Below are 13,117 nucleotides of genomic sequence, written 5' to 3'. Positions count from 1 at the left end.
CTTCTCCCTTTTATATAAGGTCTAGCAGTAATTACTGTATTTGCCTCTTGCTGTAACTCAATTCTTGTAACACTATGCTGGTTTTTGTTTTGTAATTGATTATATCTGAATAATTTTCTGTATCACTCTTTGCAGTTGACAGCTTGTTAAAATATACAGGCTATGGCAACGCAGCAGGATTGCTGGCAGCAAGGGGCCTGTTAGCAGGAGGAAGAGGAGATCATTGGTACTCGGATGATGAAGATACAGATACAGAAGAATACAAATCTGCAAAGCCAAAGTATAGTATTGTTTTCAATTCTGTATATCCTGTTGCATTTAGATGTTTTGACAGAATTTTTTTGTTTACCTTTTTCAGAGAGGCCAGTTTTGGAATTACATGTGCATTAGCTACTGTCTGCTGTTGACTTGTGACTATCACATAGTCAAAAGGCTCCAGGATGAAAAAAAAAAGAAAAACCTAAACCAAACACTATGAGAATTATTTGAATCTGAATATTTAAATTCGAGTGTGAAAAGAGATTTTTTTGGAGCAAATTTTACAAAAAGGATATAGTAAGAAACTTAGCAAGGATGGCTTTTGCCCCAGATTTTTGAGGAGCTCACATGAAGTTGCAAAACTATACTATTGTTTGTGGGGGTATATCTGTAACAGAGAAAATAAAGGTGTCAAATGTGGTTTAAGGTTTTAAGTGGGACTTTATAAAAAAGGTACCAACTGGTAGGTCTAGTTTCAGTCAGTACTAAAATTTTCCCAAAGAACTGAGTAGGTCACATAGGTAAATATGGAGGGAGCAAAATAACTTTTGTAGAAGTCATGCGTCAGAATCCAGTATATTTCTTTTGAAGGATTCGGTGATCATATGGAAGCTCTGTCTGTGGTTTTTATTAATTGTAATTGATTTGGTATTAAGAGGTTTCAGTTTGTCATGTTACATCTATGAATTGATGCCATTTTAAGTAGGTTCTGAAATTGTTGATAGTGGGCATCTGAAGTATGTTATTTTTCAACTTTACTACATTTTGCTTGAATTACACAGACACGAGTAAGTATATGATGGGGGGTTGTGTCTTACTGAAAAATTCTTAAGGAACACAAATGAAAGAGAGGATTAAATGTATGAGAAGTGACAGGAATTATATTGCTTCTATGTTAAGAAATGAACTCTGAAACGGGAGTTGTCTTTTTATTTCTGCACTTCAGGATTTTTTTTTTCTTGCTCTTTTGTCTCTGCTCTTCTTTCAGAAGCCTAACGTTCATTTATATGCATATAAGTAAAACTATAACATCTATTTAGTTAAAAACTGACACTTAAGTGAAATATTCAGGACAACTGTCAGTTGATTTTATGTATCTCATTTTCTGTATTGCTGTTAAACGTTTGTGATTAAACTTCTTGAAAAGACAATTTGTCCTGACAGTGTTCTTTAAAATTACTCTCTGCTTTTGTTACCACTTCTGTATCTCTGTTCACTTACTTTAACAGTGAAAATAAAACTGACATTGTAAATTCTCAAAGTAATGTAACCTTATTTTGGTTTGAGCAAAAATTATCATGAGAGGGGAACAGTGAACTAATTTAATGGTTCTTCATGAATATGAAAATGTAACTGGAACCTGTCTATATTTTTTAAATTAATCCTGTAAAGAATTAGTCTCAGACATGTATCTGTCATTCGGTTCATCATCTTTGTCATTATTACTAATGAGATTGTCATTATTACCATCATTACTCCCCTGCTTTCAAACTGCTTGGGTATGGATTATAACATAACAAGTACTAGTGGGCTGTGTATTTCTGAGTAGCTAGCAAGTGAATCAACAAGAAGATAATATCACAATTCATGAGAAAAGACTACAGAAAAGGTATAAATATGAAGGTTGGCTATTTATAGGAAAAATTTTTATGTCCAGGTCAGACAGTTTTAGTCTTGGTGGTTTCTGTTAGTATACTACTCTTTCCTCCTATCAAGAAGACAGAAAATTTACATATTTCTATAGAAGTGTAAACTGTATTGTTTTTCCACCTCCAGCATTAACCTTATCACTGGTCACTTAGAAGAACCAATGCCCAATCCAATGGATGAAATGACAGAAGAACAAAAAGAATACGAAGCTATGAAGCTTGTCAACATGTTTGATAAACTTTCCAGGTATTGTATTATAGCTGCTTTTGAGGGAGGCAGCTCATATCCTGATTCTTTCCTAAGGTCTAGTGCTTCAAAACAGTGCTATAATCAACTTCTTTGCAGGATTAGGACCATTATAAATGCAGAGAAAAATGTTTAGCACTTCAAAGAAAAGAGTTATATGTAACAGGACTTCAGAGGAAACCTCTTTTGGAGAGGATTGGACAGAATCAGGAAGATCTGGTGGTGAGGGGACCTGCCTCCTACATGGATAGGCTGATAATAATGAAAAGAATTTCTCCTTTTCAAGTATGGGACACAATCCAAGCCCAAGGCAAGTGTACTCATTTTCACCAAGTGAATGAGCAGCATCTCCTGGTAACTACTTATGTCTGCTGCTTATATGGAAGAACAAATACAGTATGAAAATAGTTGTCACCAGAAACAATAAATTATATAATGGAGCAATTAAAATGGAATTTACAATTGAGAATTATTGTGGATTTCTTAGTATGTGTGGACTGGATTACAAATGAGCCTTTATAATTTGTTTTCAATGGCTGAGATAATGCCATAAAAGAAAATGGTACTTAATGTGACATAAAGGTGTACATCCTTGATACAGAAAGTTGATTTTTATTTTATATCTTTCTACACACAACAAGGGAACAGACCTGTGCAGTTAGTGTAGCTTTTTTTGACTCAGTATGACTAGAATTTGCTGGTTTTTCTTCTCCCATACTTGTAGCCATATTGGAGTGACTGCTTGTAGTTTGTTTTCTGCATAAGCAAATTTTTACATTCTTGAGGGAACGCTTACTGCAGTACTAATTGACCATTGAACTGAGCTCTAGGAATTTAGGTAAATATGTAAGAGTATCATTTTTCAAACATGGGAAAACTCAGCAGCTATAAACGTGTTTCTGTTTTGTGAGTCTGTAGATATTCAAGTAGCAAGAGCTATTGAGAGAAATTCAGCAAACCAAGTATTTTTACATTTCTATTAAAGATTAGGACTACAGCAAAAGATGTGGGGGAATCTGGATTTTATATCAGCTGACAAAGACTGAATTATAAGCAGGAGCAAAAGCTGGGAAGGGTCTTGAAACAACAATCTGAGACTGTCAGTGAAGTAATTGGATACTTTTTAATGTTATTTGCATGGAAGGCAAGTGTAGTTAAAGAGGAGAAAATGCAATGCACATGTAATCTTACTGGAACTACAATGTAAAATGGAACGATTGCTATGTAAACTAGAGAATTAAGATGCTGAGCGTTAGGGGTACCACATTAAAATGATTAAATAGTCTAAAACTTTTAAGAAAGGAAGACTGAGACCGGAGATAAACTAAGACTGAAGACAAGTCAGTTGCTATCACTATAGCAGTTACACAAAAAGTCCAAATGGCGTTACTGTAGCATAAGAGCCTTTTCAGTTTGGAGGATTGGAGACACCTGCTGTGTTGCTGCTACAGACTGACAATAACTAAGCAGCTGGTGCCCTGTGTCACTACTTATCCTCTTGGCCAGGAGCATTACGTTCACCTTGGGCTTTCTGTGTCAGTTACATCCACCTGCAGTTTCTTCTATAGTACTTAGACTGCAAGCTCTTCAGGGCTGGGACTCTTTCTTGTGAGGTTTTTTGTTTGGTTGGTTTTTAGTATAGTGATTGCTGTCGGACAGTGTTGTTGATGTGACCCTTTTAGGTGCTGTGATAACATGAATAAAATCACTTGACTGTTCTTCCCACCCTTTCTGTTTTACTGAAAATTGCAGGGGGCAGGGGGGAGGCGGAATGCTGGCAGGAAGGAAAAAGAAAGTAAGATGTGGTTTTGGGAGGCTGTGGGATGTTTTTAATGAACATAATTGAGTGCAACTGTGGAGTTTGCAGATGTTAAATAAAATGAGAAGCTGCCAGTCTTGTATACAAGAAAGAGTCAATAACATGCTGATAGTAGTGAGACTCCCATGTTTTTGGAATTGAATATTTCTGCCTCCAGCTTGAGGCCTTTCAGTGCTGGGAGTTTTCAGAGGCTTAAAGCTACCAGTGGAATTCACTTTTTTCCCTTGGTTTGCAACCTACAAATTTAAAATGGAGTTGCTTTGATAGGAGTCTTCAGTTAATTCTGGGTTGAATCTTGTTTTGAGTCAGACCGCTGGTGGCAGGTTTCAACCTTCTGCTGGCCTTTGTTGTTGTCATGGTAGGAGGGGACATATCCCATGAACTGAGCAGTTTCAGTTAGGTGCAGTGTTTGCTTATAAAAGAGGAGGAAGTTGGACAGGGAACCAACAGCTCCTTCTAATCTTTAACGAGTTTATGTAACTTTATCTGTGTAACTGGAACAAGAGCTTCGGGTGAAGTTGTGTGATGTACTGCAAAACTGGTTTGCTTAGTACACTTGAATTGTCCCAGTAATGGAAGCTAGGCTTTAAAGAGCTAGTATACTTTCACTGGAGAAAGGTATGAAAAAAAAAAAAAAAGTTGAACGACTCACAAACTTGCTTTCCTTCCTGACTGATGAGGATAATCAGGCCAGTCTGTCACTGGCGTGTTCTGGATTTGGCTTTGTCTGGCTCTGCATCGATTTTGAAAAGTTACCTGGTGATGGATTGAACTCAAACAAATTTGCAAAACTATATTATTTCATTGAAAAGTTACAGGCTTCATTAATGGCTGCTGTTTATACTGTACCCTTTGTACAGGTTTATTGAAACTATAAGCAAAAAAATGGCATTTTCTCACTTACTCCATAAGATGCCAGTGGATTTTTGGTTTCCAGGTTTCTCTATTTTCAGCATTGGCACTAAAGAATTGTAACTGCTTTGAGGTGATGTAAAACTTTTTTAGTCATTTCAGGTCTTATTTTCAAAGTTTTTCTATTCTGTTAGGTTCATGGGGTAATTGACCATCAACAAGGCTAAATTAAAACTAATCACCCAGTTTTGTTTTATTGAAATGTAGGGGGGAAAGCTGAATATTGTTTGTGAACCCATTTCCCTTGCCCCAATATTTTAACGTAGACTTGGGTTCTACAGAACCTTCTACAGAAATTAATATTTTGCTTAAATTTGTTTGGATGAGATTACTTTTTTAAATTATTAAATATATATGAATTATAAGTGTAAATTATGAAAAGTCTTGATTACTGCAGCTCTTGGGAGATGTAGATGTTAGTTAGGTAGTTTGCTGAATGCCTGAACTTGGCCCTGAAGTAACTTTATGGGCTTAGTATCGACCCTTATTGCAGACAATCTTGTTGATTCATTGAGAATTGTTTGGTGACTGTAAATCGGTGCCCTCTGTATGTGTTGCACATCTTTGAGCTTTGAAAAACTCCCCAGATCTGCAAAAAATATTTAACTCAACCTTTCATTTTTGTAAAATAACAAGTTAGCCACTTTAAATCAGTGTTGTCATATTCTGTCTGTTTATATCATAGATTATTGGATATACTCAGAGTTAATTAAAAATTACTGGAAAAAATGCTAACATTTTTTCTATTATAAATGGTAGGTAGAATTGTATATTAATTGACTAATTTAAAATGTCAGGATGCTTTTTCCAAGCCAACCTTGTATTAATAGCAAGAATCCTTTTGCTGATGAAATGGTCTCCAATTATCACAGCTTGGTTTTGTTGTACATTGAACAGAAGTCAACAAAACGAGTATGTAAGAGAACCTGTCTAAATAAGCAACCATACTCATTAAAAACACAAAATTAATCATAGGATGAATGAAGAAGGCAATGTTATATAGATTATTTTTTTTTCCTCCCCTTTCTAATCATAGAACAAAATAATGTTACATGAAAGGATCGGAACTATTATGTAGTACTCAATTATAAGGAGGTGAATAGGTCTCTAACATGCCATTTTATCAAAGGAGCAGACTGGTGTTTACATGATGGCTGTTTCATTACAGACACCGTCATTAATTCCATGTGTCAATACTGCCCTATAGCACATAGAGCAGCCAAGAAAGAGTTACCCTTCAAAACAAGGGAATGATTTTTGAGTCGTTATCAAGCTAAATGGCAAGCAGGAAGCTAGAACTTGTATAGATACATTCGAAGGGACTCTTGGGAGATCTGAAAGTGGAAGAAGAGAATGCATTTTACCAACTGTTTAATTATGGTGTGTTTCTAAGTACACTTGAATAGAATGCTTTGTTTGCATTTGAAAAATGAATGTGGCAAGAAGGTGTATTTGAGTATATGGGAGGTCACATAAGGATGTTCAAATATGTATAAATACCCACATTGTGTACATGTATATACCCTCATAGATACATAAATATTCCCACTGCCACCTACTGGGCTGAAGCAATCTCTCTTCTGCCCTATAAATGTACCGTAAACATCCAGATTCTGCATAGTGACCTGTCTTCTGAGGCTATATATACCAGTTTCTGGTGCTTCCCTTGCCACCTCATATCTCACTTTAAACAGTAAGCACATCCACAGCTACCCCAGGCTGTCAAAGCTCAGTTGAGGTCTCCAGGCAGCCAGTGCTAAATGGGCAAATCACTGAGGCTGGCAGAGCTGAGATGGATCATACCAGGTGAGGATCAGCTCCGTGGGCTTGTGTGTGGTGCTGAAGGTAGCTGAGTGATGCCTCTTCCAGTCCTACCCAAAACGCCTTTACTTACCAGGTAGTTCTTGCGAACTTCTGAAGTTAGCTTTGTAGGCAGCCCAGATATTCTCATCTGTCTCCTGTATTTTTCCTGTTTGAAAAAACAGGAGTAAGCTTGTGTGGTGTTGAGAGTTTGCAGTTGAGTCTTCACTGGTGAAAGGATGCCATGTTTTAACACCATTTTAGGACTAGATTATAATAAGGAAAAAAATAGGCTGATCCCTGCTTTTCCTCCTACCTCTTGGTGGCCTAGGGTATTTCTGTCTTCGTACGTTTCAGTTTTACTGGGTAACATTTGTCTCAGGAATGGTGTATGGAGTTCAGCCTCCAAACACGGAGAAAGAACAGCAAACTTGTAACAACCGTCATTCATCCTGTTCAAGGACTTGTAAAGCAGGAAGCTCATGCCTGAACAGAAAGGGGATTGATAAACATCCTTGTTATTCTGTGAAATGCAAGATCAGCCTAGCTGGTGGTTAAAGCCCAGAGAGGAGGGAAGTGCGTTGGGATTAACCTCACATGCAGTACAGCTCACTTCATAATGGTACACTTTGAAATGAGTACAGTGAGCTGAGAAACAGGCTTTGGAGCATCACGAAAGAAGACACAAATGCACATCAGTGACTCGGACTTGTGCGCTAAGTTGTCATGCAAAACTCAGTGCATTTATCCCCAAAGGACCCCCACAAAAACCACAGACCAGGACTTGTGCATATGGATGTGTCTTGTGTATTGCATCTGGTGTCCAGACTCGCTGAGTGAGAAAAAGTTTGTGTCAAGTTCAGGAGTGTGTGTCACTGGATGTAAAAGTGAAGCACGAAAGGGAAGTTGCAGAGAAAGAGCTGTCTTTATACTTGACAAATTATATAGGACTTCATAACAATATTTACAAATATCTTATAAGCATCCTTATGTGAAGAGAGGGAGGTCCCCACATAAGGGGACCTTAGGACCTTGTTTGGCTGTATTTCTCTTTCCTTTTTCTTGAACTGTTTCTTTATCCTTTACTAGCCATTATAATTTATTTATTACCAATAATAAATTGTAAACGACTAGTAAATGATGTGTTTCTATGACTTCTGGCTGCAGTGTTAAATGTTGCAACCCAAGAGTATGTGTTGTGGTTTTTAAAACAAAAATCTAGGATCCTCTCAGCTTAGAAGGCAAGCAAAGGTGATTTCATTCTTTGTGGCTATGTTATTACTCTTAGGACTCAAAAAATATGAGCAAGGGCTTTTTTCAGGTTATTGTTCTCCAAAAATAAGTGTAATAGATCACTGCTGAGGCTTGAACTTGAGTAAGTGGCACTGAAGAATTGTTGCAAGATTGATTACAGATTTCAAAGGACACTTGTTTTGCATTATGGTGTTGAAAGTTTAAAAGCCAAAAAGGCCTTAGATGTATAGGGTTTTTTCCTGTGAAAAAAGTCTTTGCTATTAGACACAGCTCCAGAGTACTGTGGCTTTCCCTTTGGGAACCCCTACAGCAGACAGGCAGGGTCCTGGTCTGTTTGGGCGCTAGATCTGCAGTCTTAATTCTTTGAGCCCTTTTGAATCTGATTTCAAATATTTTTTTTGATCTTGCACACATCTCCAGCAGATACTTGAAAACTTTGGAATGCTCTTATTTGGGCAGAATCTGCATACTACAGATCCCATTGCCTGAAGGAAGAGGACTTGCTATCAGTCCTCAAGTATAGCAAGCTATCTCCAGTCTATTTAAAGATAGATCTTACTGTTACACACACACACAGAGGCAGTCTGGCCTGTGCTCTTTGAGTATGGTCATTGCAAACCTCCTTTCCTGGCCCTCAGCTTCCCACCCAGACCTGCTTAGCCAAACCACAGGTCCAGTTTCTCATCTTTTGAAATGCCGCAGGCCATGGGATTTGTGAGTTTATCACTGTATTATCTTGATCGCCACATCTGCACAAGTAGCTGAGTGTCTCTTGCTGGTTTCTGCTCTTCCTGAGCAAAAAGTACACTTGGAGACTTAATTTAACTGCTGCTTGATTGTACAATATCTAGCATACAAATGCTGTGTAATTCAGGTGTTGCCTTCTGTTCCTATGGTTGTGTTAAGGTTAGGTTGCCAGCTGTGTACAAGGAATTTCTGTCCCTTTTTTCTGCCAAGTTAGCAGTGCAGGTCAGGCTAAGAGCTGGTGAAATGCCTTTTCTTCCCCATTGAGTGATGGAGTTTTATTGTCTGTGGCTCAGAAGGGTGGTATATGTGTGTTAAATTGACAGTTTTACCGGGCTGCCTTTCAGGCAAGGGGTAAACTGACATCAAGCCTCCACTCCTTTATTTAAGGTGACTCCTGAATATTTAGAGTTATTCTCCGTTATTTTTTTTCAGCAGAAGATCAAAATGTTATCTTTGCCCTTACAGCTTTTGCCATAATCCACATATAAATGAGGTGATAAAAAGTAAGGATTAAATAAATCTTTGCTAATACTTTTTGATTGTCTTAATCAATAATTAATCATCTCTTAGATGAGGCTGTAGCTTGTGGAGTAGATATAATTGGATTAGCTGCTGAGAGGCCTTTGGAGCTTTGAAGAGATTAAAATGGCTGTCAATCCTGTAATTAAACTGCCACAAACAAACGCAATAGTATTACAATCAGTCAGCTTTTTTTAAATGAATCAACAAGTACTTACACATCCCTAGTAGTGGTGTAGGCAGAGTCTGTTCTTGTAACTGAGTTATTTACTTCAACAAGATGAATATGTATCAAATCATTGTTTTAATTGCGTGGGTATATATTGGCCAGAATGGCAGGTGAAATTTGAGGAAAAAATGGCTGTCGGAGAACTCTTAGAAGAAAAGCTAGTTTGTGTATCTAAAACAGTGAACCTGCTCCTTGTCTTGAGCCTATTAGGCACTGACTTTTCATGGTGTCTTTAATTGGCTAAGTAGGTTTGGCCTACATGAATGAAGTCTTTATCTGTCCTGCTCTTCCCCTCCCACCTATTTTGGAAGGTTTTTTGTTCCTCTTTCTTCAAAACAGAGAGCTTTAGCAGAAATAACTTCCTTTTCAAGGCTCATTATGTACTAAAGCATATACTGTATGTGACTGTATTATACACATGTGAATTGATATGTGTGCATATGCTAATATATATTCTTTTTTTAAATGTCTTACAGAGATGAGCTTATAAAACCAATGGGACTGCGTCCGGATGGTACAATGGCTCCTTTGGAAGAGGCAGTCAGCCAGTACCATACCAACAAGCAAGACAGTTCAGATTCAGACTAAAGCATCACCTGCTTCACTCTCAATTCTCCTCTAATCCACACTTTTCCTTAGAGCAAAAACATCTTTTATCTAGGCATTTTATCCTCCCATTAGCCAGCATCACTTTAACTGTTCTATTATTGGGATATTTAAATGATAGGTCCTGTGGTGTAATGTCTGAATTTTTATTATGTCTGTCTAAAGAACATACCAATTTATTAGTTTATGATCTTTATTAATTTAAAACTAAATGTATTTCAAAGGGATAAAAAGTGAAAGCCTACAATGTAAAATAAAATACAAACATTTTAGTTTTCCAGAATCCTGTTTTCTGAAATCGGTAGGTTTTCCCATTCTTGATAATTTTTTTATATTGTCTTACCAGTCTCTCCCTTTATATAATTGTAATTAAATAAGCACATTTGCTTAATGGAATTAGGAGCAGAGGGTGTTTAAATTTAGAAATCTGACTGACCTTGTGAAGCTGCTTTAACTGGCATTCAGCAGTGATTTCAGAGCTACCCTTTTTTAAAATGTCATTGGATTTCTTACTGCTACACACTTCTGTGGTTAAGCTGCTGCTTAAGATTTTACCAATGTGTCAGTCACTGACTGCTGCTAAAAATACCTCTAAATTGGGAACAAGATGATTTATATTGTATGTCCTCCCTCCCATCCCTGTTAAGACCACACAAATATCCCCCACCTCAATCTTTGGTTAAGTAAAAACATCCCTATTCAAAACAGCATTCAAGTGTATACACTTAAATGTAGCTGTGAATGGGAGTGGACTAAATAGTTAGGCGTTGGAATGGGCTGCCCAGGAGGTGGTGGAGTCCCCATCCCTGGAGGGGTTTAAGAGTAAGGTTGATGTAGTGCTGAGCGATCTGGTGTAGATGGGAACTGTCAGTGTTAGGTCAATGGTTGGACTGGATCATCTTCAAGATCTTTTCCAACTTAGACAATTCTGTGATTCTGTGAAGTGCATATACAAGTGTTTTACTGAATTGGGGCCTACGTTTGGAGATTAATGGGTGTGCCTCACCTGAAGGGAAGCCAAACTAAGGAAGAACTGTTTCCTTTTAGGGAGAATTTAGAAAGAAATGGGATAGAGAAGGGGAAGGTGGGAAGGAAGAAAGTGTCACTTTCAACTCTGTACTCTTTAAAAACAAAGATTAAAGTTTTAGGCGTGCTGCACTGCTGCTGTTGCCTCTTTACCTGCTTGGTTTCTTTTTCTGTGTGTTTCTCCTGCATGAATTACATGAAGAATAATTCATGTCCTAGTTTGTAACTCCTTTTTTTTTTTTTTTGTCAGAAGCATACACATGCCATTCTTGTGCACCTTTCAGTGGTTGATGACGGTTCTCCAGTTTGTCTTTTTCTTCCTATGACTTGACACTTGTTCCCTGAACTAAGGAAACTGGTGTTCAAAGACCTTGTAAAGGGAGAACTTGGTGTGAAGTCATGCTGTGGTTTCCCATGTGAGGAGCTTTCACAGATTCCCTTAGCGTTCTGAAAGGACTAAAAAGAAATACTGGACACTGCCCAGCCATCATAGCAAGGCTTTTTTTAAAAACAAAACAAAACAACAGGAGAACTTAGGGACATTAATTGTATACATTCCTGTATGCTAGGACCTTCCTGAATGTTAAAATCGTCGATGTTTTGGGTTATGACTTGACTTAGGCTACATTGTCTGCTGCATCTACATGGAGCATCACAATTTGTATAGGGGGAAAAGCTACTCTCACACAGCAATAGCTAAAGCAAAACCCATCAATGCATTGGTGATGCTGTAATCATTATGTATGAAAACAAAAGGGGGAGGGAGGAGTTGTCCAGGAGTAAGAAATATGCTAAGCTGCATCTCAAAAATGTAATTCTGAGTTTAGTATCATCCACTGACTACTCAGAGTCCAGCACAGGCAAGTATTAAGTGCATTGCAGGTGCAAAGAATTTATGAACCTTCCCTGAGGAGCAAAACTTAACTAGCTCTGTTAATGAGGAATTGAGTCCTGTCTTGGTATCAGCTGAGACTGTTTCTTGGAGCTGGAGAAGCAGTTATTTCAGTAACAGGGTTGCTATAGAGGGGTGAGTACAGAGCATGAAAAAGAGCAAAATCTCATTTTGTTGCTTTACAAGTTGCAGAATATGCTCCTACAATTAGCTGGCTAAAGAGATTAATAAAACAATAATGGCTCCAGGGACCTCATTACAAATGGTATACCATGAGGCTTTTGTGGTCTGGCTCCTGCCAATTAGAACAGGGCAACAATAGCCACAATAAACAGTTCTTCTGTTTAGTTTATCTTGGAAAATACATGCTTGTAGTAGGTTTTACAGACATGAGATGCTGCTTCAATTAAAAAGAAAAAAATTAAGACCAAGCATAGAAGGTTCTGCCTGAATCTTCTAGCTTGAGAGATTTTCCTAATTGGGTTATCTGTAGTAGGAGATCAGGTTGATCTAGTTAAATTAATAACGTCCACTATCCCAAAGCATCTCTTGTTCTAAGATGATAGCTTGTGGAAGGGATCCTGCAAGATTTTTGGCTTATCTTTGAAATATAACATAGGTCCATCAGTCCATCCTTAACTGCATCAGCTGGAGATCTGGGAAAATCCTGGGACAATGTTCTTCTAACACAGTGCATCTGCTTCCTTGTGTGCTGTATGATGTTTTCAAAGTAACCATGCACGTGTTAAGATTTCTCTTGGGTGGGAGTCTGGAGAAAAGTAAAGTGAGTATTTAGGTTTTGTGGGGTTTTTTTTTTAAAAAAAAAAAAAGCTCCCTGGAATTCTTTGTTTACTGTGAAATTAGTATTTGCTCCTGAGTTTATTTTCAAAGCTGCACCTCCAAAATCAGAGGCTTGGGCAACTGAACTTATTTAAACTGACAAATTGGGCAGTGAGCCTGACCAGTTTGGGGAATGCTATCTCTTCCCTCCCCAACAGAACCCAGAGGGGCCACGTCTGCATTTCAGCGAATGTCTGAAGTTCCTGTCTGATGTGACCATGCGGTTCTGCTGCAACATTTTAATACCTGGTAGGCTCGAGCTTGGGGAGTGATGAAAGGTTTGCTGCCTCTGCTAGCAGTAGTTCTGACAGTCACCACA

The 13,117-nt window shown here is 37.9% G+C and overlaps 1 protein-coding gene across 3 annotated transcripts in view; it reads left to right on the top strand.

Moving 5' to 3' along the window:
• Positions 1-11,280, top strand: part of RIC8B (RIC8 guanine nucleotide exchange factor B) — a 37,129-nt gene extending 25,849 nt beyond the window's left edge. For all 3 annotated transcript variants that reach the window (XM_074901916.1, XM_074901918.1, XM_074901917.1), the window contains exons 8-10: positions 136-280; positions 2,035-2,154; positions 9,911-11,280. In XM_074901916.1, coding sequence (XP_074758017.1) covers positions 136-280; positions 2,035-2,154; positions 9,911-10,022 — 377 coding nt within the window. In that variant the 3' untranslated portion in view covers positions 10,023-11,280. The remainder of the gene's footprint in view (positions 1-135; positions 281-2,034; positions 2,155-9,910) is intronic.
• The last annotated feature ends 1,837 nt before the right edge of the window (positions 11,281-13,117 follow it).

Source organism: Athene noctua, chromosome 3, assembly GCF_965140245.1.
Source record: "Athene noctua chromosome 3, bAthNoc1.hap1.1, whole genome shotgun sequence".
Lineage (NCBI taxonomy): Eukaryota > Metazoa > Chordata > Aves > Strigiformes > Strigidae > Athene > Athene noctua.
Note: the sequence above shows the minus strand (reverse complement) of the source record. Positions and strands in the feature narration are given on the sequence as shown.